Below are 17,287 nucleotides of genomic sequence, written 5' to 3'. Positions count from 1 at the left end.
AAAAAAGAAAGAAAGAAAGAAAAGAAAACATTCATGACCCTTAACATGAGGCTGAAATCCAAGAGGACTTATCCAGATCTCTCAACCATATTAGAAACCTCCATTCCATTAGCAAGGCAGTGACCCACTCTGGAAGCAGCATGCTGGTGTGGGTAGAGGACAGATCAAAGAAAAGCGTTCACACAGAGACTTGGCATCAAAGGCTGACCGACAGCTACAACACAATTAGAAATCAGAATTCCTCTGTCACAGTGGTTCTCATCAGGGCAGATTCAATGACATCTTTGGTTGTTATGACGGGGTGGGGGCGGGGGGGGGGGTGGCAGTGCCGTGACTGGAGCAGCTGAGGCCACGGGTGCCAGCCCAACACCGCACCGAACAGGGCAGTCACCCCCAACAAAGAATTACCACCCAAGAGGCTAACAGAAACCCTGACTTACATCACTTAACAAAGGTGGGCCAGGTGCTCCCCCCACCGCTGCACACAGTAAACTGCTGCTGTCGGCACCTCCAGACTGGCCTCCACCACACGGACAGTCCCCAGCACAGCCTCAGGACGGGCGAGTTCGACGCTACTTGACATCCCATTTGACGGTGGAGGCCAACATCACAGACACGTCAAGAGGATTTAGCCACATGTACCGTGGAGGCACTGGTAACTAGCTCTTCGGGGTTATCCTGACCTACTTTCACAGCGACAAGCAGTGTTTTTTAGCAAACAAATGTGGTATGTATTTCTACATTTAGATGATTACTAAGTCACAGTGACACATCTGTTAAAAGAATTAAACAGTTCTGTTTGCAGTGGTATAACAAATTTTAATTCAAAATAGACACTCTGAAACAATAGGTTAAAAAAAAAATAAACTTCAACAAGCTCTTTTTGGATTTACAACAGAGTACACCAACAATCACAGACCAGTTTCACAATTGCCTCAAAAATGCACATTATAGCAATTACATGCAAGAATTCTACTTTTTAAAATCCATAGAGTAACATTGTCTTATTTCCCAGAGACCGTCATATCCTCTGAGTACGGACAGGTGCCTCTGCTGGGTACCACCAGGAATATGATTTAAGGTCAAAACTGGCTGGTCTCCATTGCTGGCTCTGGTGCTTTTAGTTATTGTGTGTGTGGAAAAAAACCCTGGAGGTTTAACTGTCTAAAGGACAGTAATACAGTGGAGTTCTTCAGCAATCCCCACCCCATTAACCCAGACAACTGGGCTAGAGGAAAGCCCATCTCCCCAGAACAAGTACGTTTACCTCTAGAAAACTGTCAAAGATGTAATACAGCAACACGGATACAGCTCTTGCTCTACTCATCACTTCGTTCTCTGAAAACCTATGTCTACACTCTAGTTAGCTTCCACACTCAGGGGTAAAAATTTTATTCCTGAGTCACATGGTCCTTTCCTTTCACTGGTTTATGAAGAGTTGGATTGGGAGGAGAGTCTGAGTGTGTGTTCGGCATTTACTCTAAAGGCACTAAAAATGTATTGTCTTACTTTTGAACGGGGAAATGACTTACCACCATATCAAAAAGGGGAGAAGTCCACACTAAAAAGGATTTCCGCACCTACAAAACTGCTTTATTTGAAAATAACTCTTAACGAGCTAAATAGCAAGCTTCAGGTTCAGTATATTTTTAACAAAGGAAAACATTTGGTTTTCTATGAGTTGTAATAAAAGACAGCAGCTAGGACAAACTTGAAAAAACGTAAATCAGAATCACAATCTAGAAAGCAAGTACCTTGAGAAGAAGAAACCAGCGCAAGTGAACGCAGTGCATCCTGAGGGAAGCACACACATCACAGGGGTGTGTACTCACTTCTGTCAGCCTCGGCGCTTACCGTTTGCTGCTACACGTGAAGCTAACTGAGGGAGATCAATGCAGTTAATCAAGTATTCTGAAACAAGCTGAAATTTCCTTACATGAAAACACAAACATACAGGTTTCAGTTTTCATCCTACGATACTGACACTACTAGGAAACAAGACGTGCATGAAAGAGCCAAGGATTTAATTTACATGACAGGGAAGAACTAAAAATAATTGTTACAAAATCAAACTGCAGGAAACAATAAATCCGAAACAACTATTCACTTCTTTTATATAGAAGTCTTTCTGAGCACCTGAAATAAATCTAAAGAGCAGCATAAAGACCACTGAAATTGATTAGTTCAACATACAGTGAAGAAAATAACATTTTTTTAAATCTCAATTGAAAAAACTACTAAATATCTAGTACTTCAGATTTCCTATTTTTTTTTTTTACAAGTTTTGTGGCTCAAACTCAAAGTTCAACCTGTGTTTAACGTTTTTAAGTTCAGACATATCAAAGCCTAAAAGCACAGAAGGCTTGTGATTTTTTATTGCTTTCATGCAAATGTATCTTCTTTTTCCAAAAAATGAAGCCACATCAATCTTCCACACCCACAAGAGTGAGGAAAGAAGTTCTATTTCCTTTTTACTAGGATATGGTCTCTTGTGGAAATAATCTCTAAGAAATTGCTTTTTTTCCTCGTAAGAACGGTCTTCATATTTTTTAGGATTTAATGCTAAAATCTGAAGGGCATCCTCACTAATGAGCGGTCCCTCTGTCCTGATTTCATTCCTTTGTCTTTTAAAAGGCACCGCACTCGTCACCTTTTCGGGAGCCGGGGCTGCGTCGGTGTTTATGACGAGGGGCCGCTCCTCCACGTCCCTCTGGTCTTCTGTCCCAAAGTGGCCATCGGGCAGCTTCCTCTTCACAGAAAAACTGGAGTCGTGGATCACCTCCCCATTCACCAAGAGCAGCTCGCTGTTCTCAATAAAACTAGGCTGGATCTGGAGGTCTGAGCTGCTGTCCTTTGGGGCACTCCTGCAGCGCAGCAGGTGGATGGCGATGGCTGCCAGGGTCATGTTGCCCGTGTAGACCCCACAGCAGTGGATGCACTTGAAGGCCGGAGACTTCAGGATGGTGTGGACCGTTGGCGTGATGTGGTGCCTCTCCTTCAAATGCAGCTCGTATGCCTCCGTCGTCACAAAGGTGCCAAAGCAGAAGGGGCAAGTCAGAGCCTGTTTGCTGGGGCTCCCGGAGGCGCCCTCCGTCTGGGGCCTCACCTTTATATACACAGGCACCAGTGACTTGGAGTGTATCCCCGCCAGTATCGCCAAGTAGACTTCCCGCTCCCCAAGCTCCTCCTTTGGCAATATGGTAATGAAGTCAAGATGGGGAAACAGCAGGTTGCCATTAGCATCGATATCCAATTGAAAACCTTTGTTACTATAATCCACAGGTAACTTCTTCTTCCCTCGGTGCACAGTCCTACTGTGCTCCGAAAGACCTTTAATGTCATGAAAAGTGCACGGACAGAACAAGCACCCCAGGCCGTGCATGAGCAAGTGATGGATAAGCTCCTCCTCGGACACTAAGCACTTACAAGAGAGACAGCGAACGGTTTTCTCTCTCATCCACTTTAAAAATGGCGCACACGCTGCCAGCTTTTCAGGCTCCAGTTTTTCAGCAGATTTGGACTCACTATGCTTATGAGCCACTTCCATATGAACCTGGTAGACATTGGAAGGGAAGAGCTCATTACAGACCGGACAGGTTTTCCACTGCTTCGCCTGTTTGAGTGCCTGACTGGCCTCTGCCACAGATGGAGACGCCTGAACAAACATATTCTGAGTGGCATTCACCACCACTGGAGGAGAGGGCATGCTGGCCATGGAACTGGCCATCTGTGCAGCTGTGCCCGACTGCAGGAGCTGGATGGGCACCTGGGGTGGGGGGACAGTTGCAACACCTCCTGGAGGCACAGGCAAAGTGACAGATACGGGGGCAAGTGTGTACGTGGGAATCCCATTCACCTGTTTCCCTGTAGGTATCAGCTGTCTGAGAATAGAGCCTGACGTGAGGAAAGTGGTGTTCTGAGAAGCGCCAGGTCTAACTGGCTGACCTGCAGGCAGGATGTTGGTGCTCACAGGCTGATTCAGTTGCAGGACTCCAGGCCTCACTGGCTGGCCCACAGGCAGCACTCCTGACATGACAGGCTGGCTGAGCTGCAGAACACCGGAATTAATACCCTGGTTCACAGGGAGAACACCCGACGAGACCGTCTGGTTGGGAGAAAGGAGCCCCGGTGGGACGACCTGGCCTGCAGGCAGAACCCTCAGCGGGACCGTCTGGCCCGCAGACAGAACCCGCGAGGGGGCCGTCAGCCCAGCGGGGAGAACCCCCGATGGGGCCGTCTGGCCAATGGGGAGAACTCCTGACTGGACCATCTGGCCCGCAGGAAGCACCCCAGAAGTTGCCGTCTGTCCCGAAGGGATGACCCCGGCAGGGGTCATCTGGCCTGCAGGCAGGACCCCTGACGGGACTGTCCGACTCACAGAAATCACCCCTGGTGAGACGGCCTGAAGAACCCCGGGAGTGACGGACGGACTGACAGGAAGAACTCCAGGCCCAGCAGGTCTGTTTACTGAAAGAACTCCAGGCCCAACTGGTCTGTTTATGGGCCCGACCGGCTGGCTAAGGGATACGGCCCCTGGGCGGATGGTCTGGTTTAAGGGGAGGACACCAGTTGCAACAGACTTATTGATAGGTCCGACTGGCTGACTCAAGGGCAACACAGGAGGATTTGCAGACTGATTAAGCGGGACTCCATGAGAAAGAAAGACAGGCTGCGGGGCTGAGGGCGGCAGAGGGAGGTTGCTCTGGCCCACCGGCAGAGGATTGGAGACCAGGGTCACGTGGGACTGGGCAACAGCAGGCGGAGAGTGGGTGAGGCTTCCAGAAGTGCCCGAGGCCACAGTCACTGGCTGGACTGCGCCCTGCACTGGCTGCACGACGGTCTGGCTTTGGCTGTTCTGTGGCAAGGCAAGACGAAAGCAGGGAGATGTGGCTGCGATGCCCGGAGCTCCGCCGTTTGGGGGCACGGCCAAGGGTGCCACTGGCTTTGGAGCAATGTGCATCTGCTTCAAAAGGCCGGGCTTCTTAATATGTTCTGAGATCACAGATCTGAGTTTATTTTCCAAATCCCTGTGTATATCTGAAGTCAAAATATGGTACATTAAAGCATCCTGGCTGCTGGCATTGGCGTTGCACTTTTTACAATAGTACTTGTCAGACGGTGGCATCTTCTCAGTAGAAAGACTTTCGTCGGTTTTTCGGTTGCTCACCCGTTTCCTCAGTTCGCAGGCCAAAGTAGGAGTTAATTAAGTAGTGAAAATGGGCTACCAACACATGCTTCTTCATACTGTAGTACAAAGTGTTTGAAAAGTTACATTTTAAACATGTAAAACTTATCACATCACTCCTAGAAGACTTAGGTTCGCCTAAAATATTCACTGTGTAGTTCTGGACTTTCCGGACAGGTGCATGAAACATTCTGAAGTGCCTTCCCACAACTTTGGGTTGAGAGGAAAATACACAGTTTGGGCAAGGGATCACCAGCTCTTGATCAATTTCGTCTTCATGGTAGCGATGTAAATGATTTTTGAATGAAGTAAGCACTTTTGTAGAGTATTTACAGAGGCTACAACAGTATGGCTTTGTTCGATATCTCTGTTAAAAAAAAAAAAAAGAAAGTCAAACATACTTCAATAAAAATACCAGATCCTACACCTTCTACAGTTCACAAGTATAGGATTCTTTTTCTTTTAATGTGCCAGATAATGTAACACTATCATCCCTCAGGGAATGGTGTTTTTCTGAGCCAGGGCAAGCTTTTTCTTAGAGGGCCAGAGAGTAAACACTGCCTCTATGCCAACTACTTGGTGCAGCCATCGTAACACAAAAGCGCCTGTAGATAATATGCAAGTCAATGAGCGTGGCTTTGTGCCAACAAAACTATACAGACACTAGTTCAAATTTCAAAGAATTTTCATATCACAAAACAGTATTCATTTTTCGCCTCAAACGTCTAAAAGTGTAGCAGCAATTCCTAGCTGCAGACGGTGCTCACAGGACCTGGCCCATAGCACGTCACTCCGACCCCTTCCAGGCCATATACTAAAACCTGAATCTCCTCACTCCAGTACAAGAAACTCTGTTCTCTGCTACAGAAAGTTAGTTTCTCCCTTTCACATCCCATTTCCCCTAGTTCCAATGTTGTTTGTACTTCAAATTCTAAAACCTCTAGAATTTACTGCAAATAACCTAACATGCAAATTGTTAAACCGTCATTACTGTTATTTCCCTCACTCCTAGAGAAGGTAGGAGCCAAATGGACAGTGCTTACAACACGCAAGTGTCCAATACGCTATGTGACAAGTTGTAAGGAAAGAGGCTGTTCCTCAAGAGCTACAACAATCCTGAACGAGTTCCAGGCCAGAACGCAGACCGACCACGCAGAACTTCTCTTCGGGGCAAACATTGGGGAATCCAATAGGCTTGGGGCATAAGAATAGGCATCTGTATAAGAGCAAGACAACGGAGCAATGCAATGTTCTAACACCCAAAAATTTGCTGGGTTTGTGAAGGTCTGACAGCCATGAAGTCTTTGGTCTCGCAAGTCTCCAGACCCTAGAGGTGCTGAACCACAGAACACCTGGCCCTAGTGTCACTGAGGAGGAAGGTAAAACCTGGACCTTCATGCTGGGTCCCAGCATCGGCTGTAGGGGAGATGGGCTGTGTCGTAGATCTCTCTAAGACACGGATTCTTGCTGCCACAGTGGATCACCCCACCCTTCCTAAGCTTGTGTTCTCATGCCCCCACACACATTCTGTAGCTTCTGTCACCCTCTCTCTCCTATTTGTACAGGTTTCCCTCTTGTCACAAGTCAGAGAAGTCACCCAAACATGTTCAGCAATGTGGAACTGCCTTCTCAGCAATTAGCAATATCCCAGGTTCTGCCATTCTGATAGCACGCAGAATAAACCTAAGGCAACAGCCAACCCAGGACCAAAAACTAAAAAAACAACAACCCGTATTTCACAGATTCATATTTTATTATCTCAGAAATCTGGATACACCTTACAACTAACAGTTCAACAGTACAACAAAGTTTAAGCATTGCTTTAGGTTTTTTTTATTAGTGGTTCGTTAAAAAATGGTGTGTCTCAGAACATAGTCAATAATTTTGTAATAACATTGTGTGGTAACTGACTACACTTATCGTGGGGAGCACTGAGAAATGTACACAGTTGTTGAACCACTGTGTACATCTGAAACTAACATTATACATCAACTATACTTGACTAGTACAATTTTTTTAGCATTTTTAATTTTTATCTTTTATATATATATGTGTGTGTGTGTGTGTGTATATATATATATATGTATTTTATTTTAGAGAGAGAACACGCATATGTGCAAGCAGGGGGAGGGGCAGAAGGAGAGAAAGAGAGAATCTCAAGCAGGAGCCACGCTCAGCTTGGAGCCTCACACAGGCTCGATCCCACAACCCCGCGATAATGACCTGAGCCAAAATAAAGAGTTGGACCCTCCACTGACAGCCACCCAGGTGGCCCTAGAATTTTTTATTTTTTATTTTTATTTTTATTTTTTTTTAATTTTTTTTTTCAACGTTTATTTATTTTTGGGACAGAGAGAGACAGAGCATGAACGGGGGAGGGGCAGAGAGAGAGGGAGACACAGAATCGGAAACAGGATCCAGGCTCTGAGCCATCAGCCCAGAGCCCGACGCGGGGCTCGAACTCACGGACCGCGAGATTGTGACCTGGCTGAAGTCGGACGCTTAACCGACTGCGCCACCCAGGCGCCCCTAGAATTTTTTATTTTTAAGTAACCTCCACACCCAATGTGGTGCTCAAACTTACAACCACGAGATCAAGAGCCTCATGGTCTACCAACTGAGGCAGCCAGGAGCCCCAATAATACATTTTTTAAATGGTGTGTTTTATACTTAATGAAATAGCGTAGTGAAAAACCAGTTAATGAAAATTACACTCAATGAAAGAGCCAAAAGAAATTACTAACAACTGCATGTTACTATACATTAATGTTGAACAGATCTTTGGATTAGGGAAAGATTTCTTAAATATGAAAACAAAAACATAATCCATAAAAAAAAAAAAACTGATAAACTGGACTCCATCAAAGTAAGAAAGCTTCTGCTCCGTGAAAGACACTGTTGGGGTGCCTAGGTGGCTCAGTCAGTTAAGTGTCCGACTTTGGCTCAGGTCATGATCTCTCGGTTTGTGAGTTCAAGCCCTGAGTCGGGCTCTGTGCTGACAGCTCAGAGCCTGGAGCCTACTTCAGATTCTGTGTCTCCCTCTCTCTCTGCCTCTCAAAAGTGGAAGGGAGGGAAGGAGGGAGGGAGGAAGGAAGGAAATGAAAGAAGACAAGCCACTGGCTAGGAGACAATATTTGCAAACCTCACACCTAATAAAGGACGTATATCCAGAATACATGTTGTAGACATGTTCAAGTCCCAATAAGAAAAAAATAACCCAAATTTTAGAAAATGGGTAAAAGACTTTTACACTACCGGAGGGCATCCAGCTGCCAAATATACACATGAAAAGATGCTCAACATCATTAGTCACTAGGTAAATGCAAATTAAAACCAGAAAAGGTACCACTACAACCCTATTAGAATGGAAAATAAGTGGATAAAACCATTAAGCACCATAAATGAGACAGAATTGAGGCTAGCTTGTGTGCACAGTAACTAGACCCCCCCCCCCATCACAGAGGGAAAGCAAAATGGTATAGCCACTTTGGAAAACAGTGTGGCATCTGTCATGAAGATAAATATGTACTTCTTTATCATATACAATCCAGCAATCTCAAGCCTAGGCACTTATCCAAGAGAAATGAAAGTCTACGTTCCCATAACAGCCCCCTGCGGAAGCTCTGGGGTGAATATCACTGGGGAACATGGGGAGTGGAGACCTGGGCCCTACTGGCAACAGAGGAAGAAAAATGACCAAGGACAGATGCAGAGGATCTAGGTGCTGGCAGAAACCCCTGCCCTGGACAGTTCACCGTCTCCCTGTCAGGCTGCTTCCTCAGGTCTTGCACTGAGCTCCGTCACCTGACAGGACCTCAGCACGTCTCTCTCCCCAAAACCCGAATGTTTAACAAATCTCTTTTTTCTGAGCCCCTGAAGACCTCACTGTAGCACAAGCCACAGAATCAATCCAGCATGACTGCACATTTCTGCCACCTTAGGAACAAACAGGAATAAGGCCCTGAGCTAGCAGACAGCACAGCCTCTGCCACACCAGGCTTCGGTGGCTTTTCTGAACATGGTTGTCTAGTCAACAAATCCAAACACCACTATTTCATACTGATTTAACACGTTATGCCGAGGCTCTATTCACCCCAACAAAAACATACACACCTTGAGGAAAAAACCTCACTTGTACCTCTTTGTATTAGGCACTCAGAAAGTTTTACCTACTTTGTAGCAGGTTTCAAAAAGTGTTTCTTGATGAAAAGCATATAATTATATATTACAGTGCATGTTGCGTTATAGGATCTTCTGAGAATTTGGAAGACAGAAATCAGTGAGACCTAAGAAAGGATTCATGAAGTCAAGGTCTTCAAAGCAAGGCATATCTGAACAGCCATATGCTGTTCCAAGCAGGAGAATTACCAAGTCAAAGGGGTTTCAAGGCATCTTGTGTCTGACGGTAGAGAGGGAAGTGTTGGGTCAAGGAGGGCAGGAGACCAACAGGTGTGACACAAGACAGGCAGAAAAGTGGAACTGAGAACGGTTGACAACAGAAATGTTGATACAGAAAATTGTGACAGAACAATGATTGACTAGTGATAGGAAAAGTTTATTTAAAGTCAAAAGTCCTGGGGAGCCTGGGTGGCTCAGTCAGTTAAGTGTCCGACTTCAGCTCAGGTCATGATCTCGCGGTCTGTGGGTTGGAGCCCCGCACTGGGCTCTGTGCTGGGACAGGCTGAGCATGACAGTGAGGAAGATGCTAATGCTATGGATGGCGGGATAGTAGGAAAGGCTTTCCAGAAAACACTTTAATGAGGAGAATTTAGCTTGAATCTGCTTGGGTTTGGTCTCAAATTATTATAAATTGTATTCCTCAACTAAAAGATCTGTATTTTTAAATTGTAAGCTTTCAACTTTAAATTTCTGAAACCAGGATGTACTTTCATCACACATAATGTCATGGCATTTCTTTGTACTCAGAATGGTTAGAAACCAAGGCCCTTCTTATATGAGTAGCATCTTATGATCAAGGACAAATAACAGTTTCACTACATCACTTTTCCAACTTTATGTACAGAAACCTCTCAAAGCATCAATGATTCTATATTATAAAGCATTTCACTTTCTCCTGCTCCTTCCCTGAGTGTTTACATTTACGCCTCTCCCCCTCACTCATCAGCAATCCAAACACATGTGATGTTCCTCAAAAGTAAACTGAAACTTACCCCCAGCTTCTGAGGAAACATAAAAATCAAATACAAAAATACATACCACTTTCTTTCCAGAAGGTTCCCAGAGAGAAATATCTCCCCATGATGTGTTAAAAAAGTACTTCTCTCCTGGATCAAAGCCTTTAAGGTCCTTTTAAAAAGGGAGAAAAAGAGAGACCATTAAGCAATTTCAGAGGATAAATAACCTGAAGGGATTACTTAGCACCTAAGAAATCCGCATGGGAAAGTGAAATGAAAATGTAGCCCATGAGCAAACTGCAGCCATAAAGCACAAGAACAGAGGAAAAGGCTGAAATAATCCAATTAAATATTAAAGTCTTAAACATCTTTTGAAAAAAAATATTTTCTTTTTTTAATTTACATCCAAGTTAGTTAGCACATAGTGCAGCAATGATTTCAGTAGATTCCTTAATGCCCCTCCCCCATTTAGCCCATCGCCCCTCCCACAACCCCTCCAGTACCCTGTTCGTTCTCCGTATTAAAGAGTCTCTTATGTTTTGTCCCCTTCCGTTTTTAGTTTCCCTTCCCTTGTGTTCATCTGTTCTGTCTTAAAGTCCTCATATGAGTGAAGTCATATATTTGTTTTTTTCTGACTAATTTCGCTTAGCATAATACCCTCTAATTCCATCCACGTAGTTGCAAATGGCAAGATCCCATTCTTTTTGATTGCCGAGTAATACTCCATTGTGTATATATACCACATCTCTTTTATCCATTCATCCAGGGACGGACATTTGGGCTCTTTCCATACTTTGGCTATTGGTGATAGTGCTGCTGTAAACATTGGCATGCACGTGCCCCTTCGAAACAGCATACCTGTGTCCCTTGGATAAATACCTAGTAGTGCAATTGCTGGGTCACAGGGTGAAAATTTTTTTTAACATTTATTTTTGAGAGAGACAGAGAATGAGCAGGGAAGAGGCAGAGAGAGAGGAGACACAGAATCTGAAGCTGTCAGCACAGAGCTCCGAGCTGTCAGCACAGAGACTGAGGTGGGGCTCGAACTCACAAACTGCAAGATTATGACTTCAGCCCAAGTTGGACGCTTAATCGACTGAGCCACCCAAACACCCCTAAAAATTAAAGTTTTAAATTGTAGTTAAAAACTATAATTTTATAAGAAATAAACAGATGAGATTTCCCACTAATGATTTTTATTTTTTAAGTTTATTTTGAGACAGCGCAAGCACGGGTGGGGCAGAGGGAGATGGGGAAGGAGGATCTCGAACTCATGAACCCTGAGATTATGACCTGAGCCGAAGTTGGACACTTAACCGACTGAGCCACCCAGGCGTCCCCCTGCCCCCATAATTTTCAAAAAAGAGAAGCTCCATAAGCAAACACGGTCTTCTGCAGGGGTGAGCACTTGGGAGGCTCCTGGGAGAGTATCAAGTAGGAGCTCCAAGTGTGTGCCTGACCAAGGACACCAGAGTCAGTATGGGGAGGAAAGTGTGGACAAGGGTGCGGCCAACACAACAGAAGGGGGTGAGGACACTGAGGGAGGGATGGGGATAGTGAGAACTGGACAACCAGATGCAACAGTGTTCACGCTGAACCCTGCGTCAGATAAACCACGTGCAAAACGTATCTGGAGGAAAACTGGAGAAGTCAGAATGTGGACTAGGTATCAGATGAGAAAGACAAGCGTTAACAACACCGAAAGATGCGGGTAACTGAAAAAGCATGACCAGTGAGAGAGTAAGAGCTCACTGTGGTAAAGACTCTGCTCACACAAGTGTTTGCACAAAGAAAGAGAAGGCTAAACAATAAGAGGTCAGTGGCGGTAATCTCTGAATGGCAGAAATGTGGCATTTAAAATTTTATTTCTAAAGAAAGGATTACCTCCATTTTCTAACTTTCCCAATTTACACTGCTGTTTTTACAATGATTAAAGATTATTTGTAATACAAAAAAGAATTAGTTAAGCCAGATAATAATATAATAGCTGTCTTCAAATGTACCTATGCTAATACACTGCTTACCAAGTCAATTCAGAACTAGAGAAAAGTGCAAATTCGTACAAAGATTTAAATTGGAAATAATGTATTCTGAGGTGATAACATATGCACAAGTAAAACGTAAGACAACAATAACACAAAGGCTAGAATGGGAAATGAGAGCATAGTATTGATGTTTTTTTCTTTTAATCTTTATTTATTAAGTAATCTCTATACCCCATGTGGGACTAGAACTCACAACCCTGAGATCGAGTCACATTTTCTACCAACTGTGCCAGCCAGACACCCTCTGTAAGGTTCTTATATGTGGAGCAGTATTATATCAGAAGGTAAACAGGGGCGCGTGGGGGGCTCAGTTGGTTAGGCATCGGACTCTTGATTTCAGCTCAGGTCATGATCTCACAGTTCGTGAGTTCAAGCCTTGCATCAGGCTCCATGCTAACGGTGCGGAGCCTGCTTGGGATTCTCTGTCTCCCTCCCTCTCTGCCCCTCCCCTGCTTGTGCTCATGCTCGCATGCTCTCACTCTCTCTCAAAAACAAATAAATAAACTTAAAAAAAAGGTAAACAAAAACATACAGCTAATAAGCCAATAATGGGAGATAAAATGGAATCATAAAAACTGTTCAATCCAAAACAAAGCAGAAGAAGAATAAAAAAGGAAGCACAGAAAAGACAGTAAAAAGAAACAGTGACATGGGCAATTTAAACCCAACCATATCAATAACCACATTAAAGAACAAGAGCTGGAAACTTTTTCTAAAGTAAAAGCCAGATAACAAATATTCAGGGCTCTGCCGGCCATGCAGGCTCTCACACAATTACTCAGTGCCACCATCACACACAAAGGCAGCCATGAACACTAACAAGCATGGCTACGTTCCAAGACAGTTTATTTACAAAATAGACAGCAAGCCAGATTTGGCCCACGAAGCATAGTTTGCCTACCCCCGGTCTAAATACTTAAATTAAGAGGCACAGAGTATCAGACTGGGTAAATAAAAACAAGATCCAATTAAATGCTATCTACACAAATTTCATTTTAAAAGTTTTTTTTAATGTTTATTTTTGAGAGAGAACAAGTGGGGGAGGGGCAGAGAGGGACAGAGACAGAGAATCTCCAGCCGACTTCGCACTGTCAGCAACAAGCCAACTTGGGGCTCAAACTCAAACTCACAACCCAGGACATTATGACCTGAGCCAAAATCAAGAGTCGTACATTTAACTGACTGAGCCACCCAGGCGCCCCCAAAATTTCACTGTCTGTCACAAAGACAGACAGGTTAAAGGTAAAAAGATGGAAAGAGAGGTGTCATGCTATCACTAATCAGAAGAAAGCTGGAGGAATCACATTACTATCAAACAAAGTAGATTTCAGGGGGAGAAAATATTAACATGGATAGAAGGTCACTTTGTAACAACAGGACAATTCATCAGCAGAACAAAGCAATCCTAAACGTGTATGTACTCAGAGAAAAGTACAGGAGACAAAAACTGATTAAATTGAAAAGAGAAATAATCAAATCCAAATATACAGTCGGAGACGTCAACACCCCCTCTTCTCTCAATGAGAGAATATAACAAATCCACAAAAATCAGGAAGGATAAGGATACACAGGACTGAACACAACCAACCACCTGACCACCTGACCAAACGCTAATAGAGCTCTCCAGCCAGTAACAGCAAATCCACATGAAACACTTACCAAGACAGAGCTTGGGCAGAGCCCTAAGTCTCAATAAATTTAAAAGAATTAGAATAATTATAAAGTATATTCTCTAACCAAAGCAAAATTTAACAGAAATCTGTAACAAAAAATAATCTAGAAAATCCCCAAATTCTAGATATTAAACACCCTTTTAATTCATGGATCAAAGAAGAAATCATGAACAAAATTAGACAGCATTTCAAAACTAAATGAAAGTAGAAACACAGTAAATCAAATGTGAAGGATACTTCTGCAATGCTCTCAAGGGACATTTATGGTGTTAAGTACTAAGAAAACAAAGGCCTAAAAAACAAGATCACTACAGCTCCTACAGATAAGAAATAATATGAACAACTTTATGTCGATAAATAGGACAACTTAAGTTGAAATGGATAAATTCCTTAAAAAAAGACCACCAAAGCTGGTTCAAAAAAAAAAAAAAAAGAGAAAGAGAAAGAGATGATAACTTGATACCTAGTCAAGAAATTGAATTCAAAGTTAAAAACCTTCCCACAAATAAAACTCCAACTCCCGATGGCTTCGTTGGGAATTCTAAACATTTACAGAAAAAATATTATCAATTCTACACTAAGTTCTTAAAGAGGAAGAAACAATTCCCAGTTCATTCCACAAGGCCAGCATTACCCTGACACCAAAACCAGACAAAAGATATTACAAAATTAAAACAACAGACCATGTCACTCATGAACATAGATGGAAAAATCCTTAAGAAAAATTCTGCAAATCCATCCAACATATAAAAAGAACCAAGCGAGGCTCCTGGGTGGCTCAGGTCACGATCTCGCAGTTCGTGAGTTCTAGCCCCACATCGGACTCCCTGCAGACAGTGCCGAGCCTGCTTAGGATTCCTCCCCCCCGCCAAAATAAATAAATAAACTTAAAAAATGGCGCTAACAATCACACTGCATGGTAACATAATGAACATTCTTACTGCTATTTTAAGCTTCATTTCAATTTTTTTTTAATTCAATACCACCAAATGTTAAGGATACAACTGAAACCCTCACACGCTATTTTTTTTAATGTTTATTTATTTTTGAGACAGAGGGAGACAGAGCGCGAGTGGGGTTGGAGCAGAGAGAGAGGGAGACACAGAACCTGAAGCAGGCTCCAGGCTCTGAGCTGTCAGACCAGAGCCCAATGCAGGGCTCAAACGCACAAACCGTGAGATCATGACCTGAGCCGAAGTCGGACACTTAACCAACTGAGCCACCCAGGTGCCCCCCTCACACACTATTATTAACAGGAGTGTGGAATCACACTACATAAAGGTCTGGCCGTTTCCTATAAAACTAAACAAATAACCCCATAAACAGATGTCCACAAAAATACGTTTATAAGAACATTCATAAGAACCTTATTCACAATAACTAAAAACTAACGAGAGCCTAGGTGTCGAACGTCAGAAGAAAGGATCAATAAACTAATCCATGTAGGTAATGGAATACTGCAACCACACAGAACAATCTCTCACAGGAGCACATATAATTTCATTTACATAAAACTGTAGAATAGGCAAATCTAACCTATAGTACAAAATTTCAGAACAGTGGTAGTCAGTGGAGTGGGGCAGGGACTGACTGAAACGGGGCCAGAGGAAACTTTCTGGAGTGAAGGAATTGTCCTACATCTTGATGGAGACTCGTATTTCATGAAGATATATGCATGTCACAAATCATCATCTGAAGACACTTTAGTGCATTTCACAGCATATGAATTCCCCACCCCCCAAATGCTGTAACAAACACTAAACTCTAGTGACATGTAAGCTGAGTGTTAAGGGTAAAATGTACTGTTGCTGCAACATTCTTTGGAATGCATCAAAAAATAAGAATGATGGGCTAAAGACAAACACATAATTGTTTAATATATGGAGTTATTCCTATATACATACAATATAATTGTTTTACAGATGATGATTTCTATATATGCACACACACACACACATATATATATATTAATTTTGTAGAATTTAGGTAGATGAGCTTTCACTGTACAGTCCTTTCAACATCTCTGTAGGTTTAAATTTTTCTTAAGAAAACACTGGAAAAGAAAGAAACAGCAATGTTTTGTCAAGGAGATAAGGGAGGAGAGTTTATTATTTTTTTAAATATAATTTATTGTCAAGTTGGCTTCCATCCAATACCCAGTGCTCATCCCAACAAGTGCCCTCCTCAATGCCCATCACCCACTTTCCCCTCTCCCCCACCCTGCACCAACTCTGTTTGTTCTCTGCATTTAAGAGTCTCTTATGGTTTGCCTCCCTCCCTCGGTAACTCTTTTCTTGCCCCTTCCCTTCCCCTCCCCCATGGTCTTCTGTTAAGTTTCTCAAGATCCACATATGAATGAAAACATATGGTATCTGTCTTTCTCTGACTATTTCACTTAGCATAATACCCTCCAGTTCCATCCACATTGCCGCAAATGGCAGGATTTCATTCTTTCTCATTGCCAAGCAGTATTCCTTGTATATATAAACCACATCTTCTTTATCCATTCATCAGTTGATGGACATTTAGGCTCTTTCCATAATTTGGCTACTGTTGAAAGCACTGCTCTAAACATTGGGGTACATGTGCCCCTATGCATCAGCACTCCTGTATTCCTTGGGTAAATTCCTAGTAGTGCTATTGCTGGGTCAGAGGGTAGTTCTATTTTTAATTTTTTGAGGAACCTCCACACTGTTTTCCAGAGCGGCTACACCAGTTTGCATTCCCACCAACAGTGCAAGAGGGTTCCCGTTTCTCCACATCCTCACCAGCATCTGTTGTTTCTTGAGTTGCTAATTTTAGCCACTCTGACCCGAGTGAGGTGGTATCTCAGTGTGGCTTTGATTTGTATTTATGGGAGGAGAGTTTAAAGGAAGTGTTCTCCGATGCCAGGTGTGTGTGTGGGGGGGGGGGGGGGGGGGCTAGTAAGAAAGAAAAAACAATTATTAGGAAATAAATAGATACTAATAATATTCCAATATATTTTTATAGATAAGATATAGAAACAACAGGTTAATAAGCTCTTAAACATCTACTTATACATATATAGGTCTCTTAAAGATTGGTATAGGTGTGGGCTCACAACATGACAATCTGTAACACTGGTTTAAATGTCAATTTAATCCAAGACTTGACCCACAGAAATGGCTACTCTGAACACAACAGCACAAACTTGATGCAGTGAAGAACCAAGAGTAAGTACCTAAACAAACAGAAAGACATTCAATGTTCATGGGTAGGCATACTGTC

The 17,287-nt window shown here is 43.2% G+C and overlaps 1 protein-coding gene across 1 annotated transcript in view; it reads right to left on the bottom strand.

Annotated features, from left to right (window-relative positions):
• Positions 1-798: 798 nt before the first annotated feature.
• Positions 799-17,287, bottom strand: part of ADNP2 (ADNP homeobox 2) — a 31,683-nt gene continuing 15,194 nt past the window's right edge. Inside the window, 3 exon segments of the mRNA XM_043559153.1 lie at positions 799-5,155; positions 5,157-5,552; positions 10,403-10,492. Coding sequence (XP_043415088.1) covers positions 2,276-5,155; positions 5,157-5,552; positions 10,403-10,492 — 3,366 coding nt within the window. The 3' untranslated portion in view covers positions 799-2,275.

Source organism: Prionailurus bengalensis, chromosome D3 (assembly GCF_016509475.1).
Source record: "Prionailurus bengalensis isolate Pbe53 chromosome D3, Fcat_Pben_1.1_paternal_pri, whole genome shotgun sequence".
Classification (NCBI taxonomy): domain Eukaryota; kingdom Metazoa; phylum Chordata; class Mammalia; order Carnivora; family Felidae; genus Prionailurus; species Prionailurus bengalensis.
Note: the sequence above shows the minus strand (reverse complement) of the source record. Positions and strands in the feature narration are given on the sequence as shown.